At 33.4% G+C, this 12,705-nt stretch overlaps 1 protein-coding gene across 1 annotated transcript; it reads right to left on the bottom strand.

The window, feature by feature from the left end:
- Positions 1 to 5,412: 5,412 nt before the first annotated feature.
- LOC105799566 (carbon catabolite repressor protein 4 homolog 1) lies at positions 5,413 to 12,229 on the bottom strand. The gene is made up of 12 exons (XM_012630200.2): positions 11,389 to 12,229; positions 9,208 to 9,961; positions 8,582 to 8,668; positions 8,413 to 8,496; positions 8,249 to 8,335; positions 8,071 to 8,157; positions 6,869 to 6,922; positions 6,680 to 6,771; positions 6,460 to 6,574; positions 6,212 to 6,356; positions 5,901 to 6,056; positions 5,413 to 5,799 (listed from the first exon to the last, which is right to left on the bottom strand). The coding sequence occupies exons 1-11, from the start codon at positions 11,544 to 11,546 to the stop codon at positions 5,911 to 5,913; spliced, it is 1,809 nt and encodes a 602-aa protein (XP_012485654.1). The 5' UTR covers positions 11,547 to 12,229; the 3' UTR covers positions 5,413 to 5,799; positions 5,901 to 5,910.
- Between the last annotated feature and the right edge of the window lie 476 nt (positions 12,230 to 12,705).

Raw genomic sequence — 12,705 nt, 5'->3', positions numbered from 1 at the left:
TGACACAAAATCCCTCTCCGCTATTTTATCATGTTTTGATTCGTTATTAGTTATGACTATTTTGATTAATTTCTTTTATTTCCATACTATTTTGAGGAAAATTTAATTAAGTATAAGGCTTCAACCATTTAGTCACATTAATTTTTCATATCTATTTTTACATCGTATAGATATCGAAGTTACTAAAAGCAATTAAAAAACTACCATGGAATAATAACTACTTTGACGGTTTAGAGAAAAGAATAATAAAGATTTAGAATGGCACTTGTCGTTGCTATTTATTTATTTTTAGTGATTTTTATACTTGATGAAATTAATGACACTCGAATATCTAGGGAAATAAGTTTCTCTTAAATAATGTAATACTTTCAAAAGTTATTAAGATAACTCTTCAAAAGGTAGATATAACTTATCTTAACAATGGGGCATGAAAGATCATTGGTCGCAGACATGCTATATGCCCAAGCATTTTGTTTCTATTAATATTCTTTAAAGAATATATAATACGCCTCGTTGACAATGCAACAATGAATACTATCTTATTCGGTATTAAAACAAATCAATATTATTGCAATCTTTGGTTGTATAAAATTAGTTGATAGCTCCGAAGAGCTAATATATTAATATCTAAAAAATAAAATTCGTGATGGTTAATGTTAAAAGATATTCTCAAGAATTGATCTCATATTGGAATTGTGAATAAAGAAAATTATATTTAGTATGAATCACTCTTGCTATAAATATCTACATCTTTTGATAGAGAAAGATAAAGTTATTAAATTATGCATGATACTTAGATACCTATTTTTATTTCGAAAGGGATAGAGAAAGATTCACTTGAATTGTATATTAATTTAAGAGAAAGGTATAACCGCAGAATATGATAAATTCATCTAAAGCTTGATATGATTGGATGCGATGAAGTTACAATATTTTAAATTTATAAGTGAGTATAACTTTGTAGTATTTAAGATAAATTCTCAATTATGTGATAACAATATTATTAATAGAATTGCTAGAGAACTTTTTTTAACTTTCCATGTTTCAAATGTTTACATGTGGATGAATAAGATAACAAGGTATTAATGAAAATCACGAAATCCATCCTACTAGATCTGCTTCATTATTTGAAGATTCAATTATGATGTTATTTGTATTTTGATTTGATAGTTTTCCCAACAAATATTTAACAAGCTATTAATGATTTGATTTGAATAAAATAACAAGCCATTGATGCACAAGTCTTTTTTGTATCATTTTAAAGTTTAACGAAGCACATTATCTATTAATAAACATTTAGTGGATAAAAAGTCAAGATAAGTTTGAATCATTACTCAATAAAATTCATACATTGTGTTTTACTTTCTCACTTTTTCGTTCTTTTACAATTTCTTTCAATGAAATGTCAAATCTATATGAACGAAGCCGCTCAAAATAGAGAAATTTACAAACCCTTTGACCCAAAGTTTCAAAGACAGTTGAGACCTCAGTTTCGCATCAACAGGGGCTGGATTTTGATGAAGAACTCCACAGTTTCACCCTCAAATTACGGCAAAGTTATGAGTTGTACATGCATGAAACAAACAGCAAAACATGTCATTAAATGTTTGCTGCAAAAGGCAACCATTTATAGCAGAGAAAGGAAGGCCCCGCCTCCAACTGCTCACTTCTGCCGTTCCCTTTCATATTTTTGTTACAGTGAATTGCTTGTCTTCTTCTCTCTCTTTCGCACTGAAATCAAGAACACTGCCCTTGATTTGATTTGATGTGACTTTATAATATCATATATAATAAATTCTGTGGCTTACTGTATAAATGGTTTGAGAGAACTTCTGAAAATATCCCAATATATAATCCATTTAATGGATTATTCTTTCCCGTATGTTTTCGCCAGGCATTCTTAATTCGGAAAATTAAAATAAGTATACATTTCCAATATATTTTTACACGAACGTGACTTGAACTTGGAACAAAACTATTGTTTTGGCTCCTCTTTTTCTTGTTTCCTCATGAATATGTACTGATTAACTGCAGTTCCTTACCAGATATTTTGGTGAATGCTCCATTCCAAAAGGATTGCCAGATCTGTGTAATTAATTGGGAAGATATATCATATCAGACAAGTTTTTATAATAATTATTACCAAGTACAACATTAGGTTGACTAAAACAGTAGTTATATAGGGATGTCTTGTTTGAAACATCCTGAACTTTCCTATATCTTTATAAACTTGGGGTGTGCTTCAAGAGTTGAAAAATGTAAGGCATGGAGATGATGTAAGAAGAAGCAAGGAGGAATCTCGGTGGCATACATGGGGAAGTCCAGGCATCCATCAGCCACTGCTTTTATTTTATTTCATTTTATTTTATTTTGGTTTTCTGGGATAATAACTTATAACCAAACCATGAGATACGTAATATTTCATTCTTGTATTGATTGGGACTGAATATTTTGTTGCTGCAATCTTTCTCTTTTTTGTTCCTTGGCTTTTTTTCTTTTGATCGCTCAACACAACACTTTCAACACCATTATTACATAAAAGAGAAAATAACACCAACATCATAAGACATAAACTGTCAGATTGTGATGGGAAATGTCTCTTTCTAACATTTTATTCCCACATCAGAGATATGCTTGATATAGCTCATGAACTGGTGGAATATATAATTTTTTGAGTGAGGCCTTAGATTAGTTTATGGATACATGTACTTAGGGAAAATTAAACCATTTTGGAACTTAACAAACATTGTCAGAATTGGAAAACACTTGAAAGCAGTAAGGTCATGGTGGAATGGGCAATTCATGGATCTTTCTTCATCTGTAGTTTTATGTTTAAAAATAGAAGCTAACTGGAAAGAATTTTGTCGGTGATGATTGGGCAACTGGGTTTCCTTTTAATTCTGAGTTATTTCTGTTAATATCTCCCTTTTTCCTTGAAATGCAGCATTTATACATGTTAGAGATACATTGAATCGAAATGATTATTAGTTCCAATCTTCCACACTGCATTAACGGGTCCTTCTTCCTTAAAGCTGCAGCAGCTTGAACAAACAGTGCACTCCCTTCCCAAAATATGTCATGTGCCTGTAACTTACATATAGTCCTCATTATATTATACTCACTATTACTTATTATTGCCAACATGTTATGATTTACTTCACTCTCATTACCCACCACTAGTAATACATTCTTGTCAACTAACTTATTTCTCATCTTGTATAAAATATGGCATTTCTTTCGTAACATATTTTGGTAAGGGGGAGTGCTATTTGTACACTTAAGTGCAAGTGCACTCTTTGTTCGGCAGGGAGAGGGAGAAGAAGCACTTGCATTCTAGAGAGTGGTTAAGAAGAGGACTTGTAAACAGTATCTATAATTGAGCTTTTAAGTCATAATCTCCAAAACATCTTAAAGGTGAAGCAAACCTAAGAATCTTACAGATTTTCTTAGGCTTAACTCCACAGTCTTCCCAACATGGAATGTCGTTTTTAAGGTTAACTCTACAACCTTCTCAGCATGGAGTGTTGTAAATTGTAATCAAGGAATGCTCCTGCCAATCTTCCTAGGCTTAGCTCCATAATGTTCCAAATCTAGAAGGTTTTTTGGTGAGGAGAAAAAGTGTAGCTAACAAGTGAAATAAAATGTACAAAGAGAAACGGAGAGAAAGATTGGAGCAAACCTTTTAACATTGAGTGTGACAGTAAAGGTGAAAAAAGGCAAATGAAAAGGTTGAAAGAGCTTTTAGAGAGAGTTTAGAAGTCGAAGAAATTTGTCGAAACGCCAAAAGCCCACACACAAGTTGTGATAGACTCCTATTTATTAGTTTTAAGAATAATAGTTACAAAGTTAAGGAGTTAATAGCAGTACAAAGAGATTAGAGAGTCTAAAAGTCAAGAAAATCGCCGAAAGGGGTAAAAGTTCCTTAGAAGTTGTGATAGGTATATTAATTACAAAGCTAAATGAAAAATAAGAGTGTTGAGATGAATTTTTCACTATAAAGAGGTTAAGGTTGAGCAAATGAAAAGGTTGAGAGTTTAATGCTGCAAGTCCCCTCACAAGAGTTGTTCCCAACATAATTTTGTTGTTTCGAACAAAAATTATTCTAAACAATAATTATTTTTTAATAATATTATTTCAAATACAAGTTTTGAATATTATTGCTCTCAAAATGTAATTATTATAAGCAAGAGTTGTTTTGAACATAAATTGTTTTAAATGGTAATTACCCTTAATTACAACTTTTATAAAATAAAGTTCTAATTTGAAACATAACGATGGGCGAATCTAAGGAACCCCTAAAACTTTTAAAATTTAAATTAGTAAAGTAAAATTACACTTTGACCCATGATAAAATTTTAATTTAATATTTTAAAATTTATATTTTACTATCATAAAATGACAATTTAATTTCAGCCTCCTAAAAAGATTTTTTAGCGTCACCCTTGAATATAACTATTTTTAAACAATGATTGTTATGAAGAACCAAAGTTATCTTTCGATTAACATTTGTTATTGCGAAACCAACTATCTACCTTTTTTACTGCATGAGAATTCTGCTGGAATAGAGGAAAAAAAAAGATAGAATAGTTATGAATTTATGATTTTGTAATTCTAAAAAGGGAAAAGAAAACATATGTTTGTCATGTCATCGTCCTTTATCCCAAAAAACTATTACGTTTCTCCGAAAAAAGAGGGAGTAACACGATATTGTGTTTCCTTAAAATTTGATTTCTTTTAAAATTGTTATTTTTCTTAAAAACTTGAGAATAGCTATCCTTTTGCTCAAAAAGAGCATACTATTGTGTTTCCTTTTTGGTTTTTTAAATCTAGGAGGAGCTTGTTATTTCTTTCCCTAGAAAATACCATTACTTTTATCTAAAATAAATAAATTAGTATAACGCGATTATAATGCCGAAATATACAACATATATTAATATAACCACTTGGGTTTTCTTCACTTCATTTCTTATTATTTATCTTTGTAAAAGTTATATTTAATTAATTAGACACATGTGAATGTTGAATTCTTCTTAACCTTATTGCATTGTAAAGTTTCGTCAACTATCTCAACAATCACGAAGGTCCAGTTCTTTGTTGAACAAATCAATCAAACTAAACCAATGTATCTACATTATGATTAACATATGAAAAATATCCCAAGGACACAAGTTGGAATTTGGAACCAAAAAAGAAATGACAAATAGATTATAAAAGGAGAATAAGGTAAAGAGAAAAATCAACAAACAATATTTTACCAGAAAGATTTTATTTAACAATTTATCCAAATTCATAAACCATTGAAATCCAATATTAAAATACTCAGATAGATTGCTTGGTGAAGATCAACTTGATAATGAGTGAATTTGGTTTTAATGATGCAAACAAGAAGATTTTAGTTGCAGGCGAGAAGAATAAGAAAAGAAATTGATTTTATTATATTTTATTCTTGGGAAGGCAAAACGAAATGAAGCTTTAAAGATAAGATGGGAAGGCAAGGCATGCCATGCCACTAATTAAACCACCACTTCCTTTGCAGAAGAAATTTTAAGGTACAAAGGACAATTCACTAAAATTATATTGAGCCGGTGGACACTTCTATTTGCCAAAAAAAAAAGTAATCATTTTTCTATGGAACAAAGGTGTTGACATATTACAAAGCAGATAGATCAAAGCAAAGATCCCTCAATCAAAGAGAATTTACCTCAAAAACACAGGGAGCTTGATCTATCATTCTTACAAATACCTTTTATCTGCATCCATCGGCTTCTCAAGAGTCATTTTCTTGGCCATCTTCATGACCTAAACAACAGGTAGCCGCTTGTTATTTTACATATACAACTAAACCCAGCACAGATACATACCGAGACTCTTGCATATACTGAGGGTGCATTACAACATACCTTAAAAGTGTTAACGTCTAGGCCTTGTCTGGAACCGGAATTCAGCTAACAGTGCTATATGATCAGAGGACCACTCTGGAGAAGGAAGGGCAGTGTCTTTCCTCAAGCTATCCTCATCCAAGAGTTCCAATAATGCCTCCACTGTTAAAGAATCCGCTGAAAGTACAAAACAAAATACTCATAAGCATCTGCATCAACCTAAAATACATCTAAGTACACAAGAATCTCAAGTCACGGCATTCAAGATAAATTATAATTTGTATATGCACTATCCAATCCAATCATCCAAGTGTTTTGAAAGAACAACACACCGGTGTAGAATATGTAATCCAGGGTGCCAATAAAATCTCTTGTGCAATTTGTGAATAAAGGTTCATTAGTTGTGATGTCCATTTTTCTTCTCTGATGTTCCAAACCAAGACCAACACCTCTCGCAAAGGGTGAGTAGGCACTAACCTATTCAAAGAAACAAATTTTGTCAAATACAAGCTGTGATTAAAGTAATAGGATTTAAAAAAAAAAACATAAGCTACCTATTGAAGAACTAAAGAGAGTTTACCAGTGGCAACTGATGAGTCAACTTGCTGTGAGGACGCAAAATCGCAAGAGGATCTACCAATAATTCTGGATGCAGTGGATCTACCTTTCCCATAGCAAGAAGTAAATGGGGAGCACTATGAAAAATACAACAATACGCATAACTTGGAAAAAGTCTAATGCAACAAAATGGTCTTAAAGCACTACATAATCTAATATAATGTAAAGGATAACAGTATTACCTCCCAGGAACTGAATTAAAATCCCCACACACCAACATTGGAATGTCTGCACTTGCAGCTATTTTCTCCAATCCCTTCAAGAGGGTATGCACCTACAACATTACAGAGAGAACACAAAATAAACGATTATTTTGAAATACAGATACAATTATGTATAAGTAAAGAAAGAAATTAAAGAAAAACTAAAACCTGCCAGATTTTGACATCCTTTAACTCTGGTGGAACATTTACATGTGTATTTGCCTGCACTCCAGAACCAGGAATGATAGGAAACAATTACATGATGCTTGTAGACTAGAAACTACAGAAGAGTTGCAAAGAATATAAATGAACAACTAAGCTGTCTTTAGATAAGTCAAGTTTCATGAATATAAAGAATAGCCAAACTTCTAGAAGAGATGAGTATGATTAACATTTCTGTTCCATCTTTGAGAAAATAAAAATGGAAAGGAGTAGGCAGAGAGAGTAAAAGAACCAAAACAGAATAAAGAGAGAGCACATAGTAACCAGCCAATCTAATCCAAATTGGCATTTGGTTAGTCAAAATCAAATATGCAGAAGTTTAGTGGGATTTTGATGCTTCTTATCTATGTTACTTGAACTTGGTTGAGAGTGTTGGATGATATGTGTTTGACACATGTATAGTCAGATTTTTCTAAGTTTGTCCATGTATTTGGAAGATCCTTAGAGGTCATATCCCCATATCTATGTGCCAGACACATGTACATTAACAAAAATGAAGAGTTGGAGCAACATAGCTTCTAATTGTTGGAATGTGTTGTTCACAAGCAAACTTTTTAGCTGGCCAACCTAAAAGATCAAAATCCCGTTATACAAATATAGGTACACTCATTAACCATTTTGGGTACATTACACCAGCTTTCTCCATCACAACCTGCCTGCCGCCTGCAGAACGGTTCACACCTGTATATGGATCTAGAGAAAGCAACCTGCCTATAGAAAGCAACAAATTACACACATCCATGGCTACGAAACTAGAAATACACTACTTTAAGTAAAGCTAGGCAGACCAAGAAAAAGTTACTCTTCAAATCCTCTTGCAACAAATTCAACAAGCTGTGCAAAACTTGCCTTTTTAAGTTTCAGTCTTAGATTATATAGGACAAAACTCAGGTAACATAGCCCATTAGTTGAACTCAAGCCTATAAGGCTAAAGATACTCCCAAACTATCCTTTATTTATTTATTTCAGGGCAGAACAGCTGCAGCAAGATCAAAGCATGTTCAACTTGCCAACAGCCCAATAAGAAAACCCTAATATGATATCATGTTTTGACCATAAATAACGCATTGAAGTAAAATAATGAGAACTAGAGAACATATAATAGAGAAGACCAGACAGCATAGAAGAATAAAAAGAACAATTCATACCACACAAAGAAGCTGTCGCTTCCCAGGATTGTCAGCTCCCTGATTACTAAACTTTGCTTCCAGAACCACAATTAAGGCAACATTATCCTGCAGATGAAGAAGAATTTACATGATATGATCATATATGTACTGCTAGAGAATGGATACAAATCAAAATTAGCTGTAATAGATTTATTACCTTAACCAAACGATTTAAAGCAGCTTTCTTCTGAGTAGTTTGAACTGCAACCTCAGTCAAGGATTGAGCAGCCTTATTAAATTCAACCTGCAAAAGACATAATTTACTTTAGCAAAGAAAAACAAAATAGAATCCCATATACCACATTAGAAATACTTCCGAACCTCATATTTTTTGACATGGGAAAACCTATCTCTACGGAAAAAAGTAGCACAGCCGTCAATTGTATGGATATTTCCACCATAAACCTGTGTCATAAACAACATAAATTATACATAAAAGAGTAATATCATTAAACCAGTGAGATGGGTATCTAAGGAGTTCTTAAGCAACCTCATTTGTCTTCCTCTTGTATAAAGCTTGATACCCATGTTTGTCCAGCTCAGGGGCGAAAAATTCCTCGAAATGGTCATTTTGCACCTGAAAAGATGAGAACAGCTGGTAATTAGGCACACGCTTTGTTCACCTAGATGACTGAAGGCTGAAGATAATTTCTGGCTGATGATGAGTTGAATCCACCTAAAGAAATTCTGGCCTCCCAAATCATTTCTCATTCAACTATGGTCTCTTCTTTGTTTTGAGGAAACTCCATTCTTTATTAACAAAGATGGAAGAAGAGTAAACTGACTTCCTCATTAGCATCGCTCTTCACTACTTCCACTCTTAGATCAAAAAATTATGGAGGCAAATAAAACCTTTTAGGCGCATATATATATAGACATACACACAGACAGTTTGCATTTAAAAGAAAAAACAAAGGATACAGATTAGCATTAACCCAAATCTAAGATTGACAAAAGTGCAAAAGATCTACATCTCCACCCAAAATAAAATAGTAAACATTAAACATGGAAGCAATTTTTTATCATGCACTAAAATTCAAAGCTATTTCTCAGATCAAAATGGAATTTCTAAAAGGCAGCCATCGTCATTCATCAAATGCTAACTGAAAGTATTACCTCTTGAAGACAAACAATGTCTGCACGATAACCAACAATTTCTCGCAACAAATTCTGTCTGCGGTATGGCCAAGAAAGAGCCCATGAAGGACAATAACTGTATAACTCACTGCTGGCATATGTGTCAGACAATATGTTGTAAGACAGAACAGTAAAAGTTCCAGAAGATGAAATACGGCCATCTGAATCAAGCTGCCCCATCATATCAGTTCCGCTTACTGGGATCAAGCGCCGAGGAATAGGGGAAGGTGCAGGAATAACACGAGATGTCAAAATAGTATTGGGATGTCCAACAGGTAGTTTTGTTTCCATATCAACAACAACACACTCAAACTTGAGAACATGGCCAATATCATCTGCTGAGGGTGTATATGTTTTAGAGCGTCCAACTTCAAACCAGGTTTCACCACCACTCCTCTGTGTAACTGCAGCAGGATACAGAGATGTAGAACCATTTGTCAAGCTAGCGCTTGAAGCTGAACCAGTTAAGGTAGCATTAACAACTCCAGACCCTGTGCTATTGAAACGGCCAAATATCTCTTCTTCCTCATTTCCATTTTCATTTACAGAACTAGCAGCATGGTCATGCAGAACACGGTGATGCTGCCATGCATCTGAGAAGCACTTTGGAGAGCAATGGTAACTTTTAGCAACAGGTATTTTAGCCTTCACACAACCTAGGCACTGCAATGTGGCTTGCTCAGAGGGATGGACACTACAGACAGCAACTTTTCTATCACTTTGTATGCGATACCTGTGAAATAGAGCCAAGAAAGTAACATTTTGTATTAGACATGTAACATAAATGGAAAATTGTCCTACTATATGAGTATTCACTTGATCCCAGAAGAAGACAGCATAATCAAATGAAAAGATCTTAAATCACAATAATAGGTGCACAGGATACAGGCAAGATAATCTCTTTCCCAAATAGCAATCCAGCAATTATAATAAGAATGCATAACATCCTCATCTCAAAGTTCAGTAAAACTACAAGGTACCTAAAGTATGCTTCAACCATTAACAGACATAAATAATATCTCATAAGGGTTAAATATTTTTGTCTTGCTACGAAACGATCTAAAGAATAACCAATGACTAAAATAATCAGTCAATTCAACTTTATATTGCCAATTGCTACATGCAACTGATGTCAAGGATAGAGTTCTATGAACTTTTGTGATGAAAAATATGAACTTTTGTGATGAAAAATATGGTAACTACCACGAATTTCTATTACCTTTCAAGGCATCTCTAATACTTTTAAGAATGTAACCAGACTTACTTCTACCCACGATCTGGTTCAAATAGGAAAAGCATGAAATAGGCAGGAACATATTAATTGCCTCATTACTACCTTTTCAACAGTTTACATTGGCTGATTAATATGCATCCAGTCTTTTAACTGCACGATTCCTTGTTCATATAACCAAGATTTAATGTGACGTACTTCTCAATCTAAGTTGAAACATTCTAACAAGTTTCACAGGGATAAAGATGCCAGGGCGTCACAATAATAAATACACCCACAACAATTATTATTAGTGACAGAACATTCTAGCTAAAAGAGCAAAGTGTCATTCCAATTTAAGCAGAGACAGAAGATGACATCAGTTAGGTGAACAGCGCAAACTAAATCCAAGTAAAACCAAACAAATGGCATGAAACTTAAAGCCAGAATCGGAATCAAGAAACTACTTCTTAGGCTTCAAAAATTAAAAAACCAAATCATCAAATTAAAAGATTAATCCAGCACGTAAAGTAACAAAACACAGACTGCAATCAAGTCAAAAGCAATCACAGTATCTCTAATCGAACAAGCAGAAAGGCTCAACTTATAAACCTCAATTCCATACATTCCTCCGTGTAATTATTTCTAACCGCCCACCAAAGAAGCTCCATAGAATGTATTTACTTAGAACAATAAAATATATATTAACCAAAAAACTAGTTCAACCCAATTGACCTAAACAAGACTACCAAAACACCGAAAAAAAAGAACTAATAAAAAACATAAAAAAGGCAGAGAAGTTTCGTAATACAAACACTTACCACCCACTAGAAAGGGGGGAGGGGGGGGGCGGGGGAAGAAACTTTAATTTTTAATTAAAACACTCACCAGGCATAAAAAGACTCATATAAGATTAAATGAAACCTGTTGACGGATTTAAAAACACTTACCACTTGTACCTCAAGAAGTGACCATCAAGAGGGGCCGACTCAGGCACGTCATCGGTGGTAACGGTCTTGTCGGGTCTGCGTAAAAGCAAGTAAGGCGTGAGCTCGCAGCCAACAATTGGTATATCAGAAGGGAGGTGCACCCGTAGCACGCTCAGCATGCTTTGACTTCTATGGCTTCCTTTGTCACAGTTCACAACGGTCACTGCTTTTTAAGCCTATTGAATCCAATCCCACACTAATAGTAGCAGCAGAACAAGAAATGACCTCGAAACGATGAGCAATCCTATCGGGGCGGAGTCCAGGCGGATCCGCCATTTACTTGAGCCAAGAACAAGCCAGCCTTGACCCGAAATCACCCTTTCTTTTCTTTTCTTTTCTTTTTTTCCCAATCAAACAAACCCTCGTAAACCTCTTAATTTAATCTTAAAAATAAAATGCAAAGTTAACAACAGATCTTGTAACAAAATCTAGGGTTTCGAAAAGAAATGATAAAAAGAATGAAAAAGAATGGAGGAAATAGGAGATCGAATGATAATTAGGGTTTTACAGAGGAAGTGGAAAGGAAATAAGAGAGACAAATTAATTATAATATAAAAAATTTGAACAACGAAAATTAATTAGTAGCAGTATTTAGTTTAGAAAAAGTTCAAAAAAAAAAAACAGAAGAGATCGAAACTTAAGAAGTGGAAGGTGGCGCGGCGAGGCGAGGTGGGGGTGATGGCGATGGAGCGGAAGGGTGGCTTTGTTTGGGTTTTCCGCTCGTTGATTCGGAGTTCAGCTCTTTATATTAAAAGATGATAGAAAGGCGAGGGAGTCGCAGTTTTTTCATTTTTATCTTTCAAATTCTTTTTTTTCTTTCAGTATTGTATTATTTGCGATAAATAACGATCTCCATCTTTGCTTTTTATTTTTTTTATTTTTTAATTATCCATTAATACTAATAATTGAAATATATTATTATCTGAATTTCATTTAAAGAATATATATATTCTTAGAATTTATTTACTTTTATCAGTTCTATTAGTTATGATTTTTTTCTTTTACATTTGATTTTTAATTATTATTTTATCGTTTATAGCTTTAATATGGCATAATGACAAGTTTAGTCTTTAATTTTACCAATTTTGTCACTTTAACCTAACTCTTTTTTAATTATCACTTTAGCGAACCTATATTTTATTAGCATTAACGTGGTAACCTACGTGATCATCTACATGCATTTTATTACTTGACATGAATAATTTTTAAAATTTGTTATGATCTTTTTTATTTTTGAAATTTTAGGAAGTACACACGCTTCAAGTTGACATATTAATG

Source organism: Gossypium raimondii, chromosome 9 (assembly GCF_025698545.1).
Source record: "Gossypium raimondii isolate GPD5lz chromosome 9, ASM2569854v1, whole genome shotgun sequence".
In the NCBI taxonomy this organism is placed as follows: Eukaryota; Viridiplantae; Streptophyta; class Magnoliopsida; order Malvales; family Malvaceae; genus Gossypium; species Gossypium raimondii.
The sequence above is the reverse complement of the archived record's forward strand: the minus strand, read 5'-3'. Positions and strand labels throughout refer to the sequence as shown.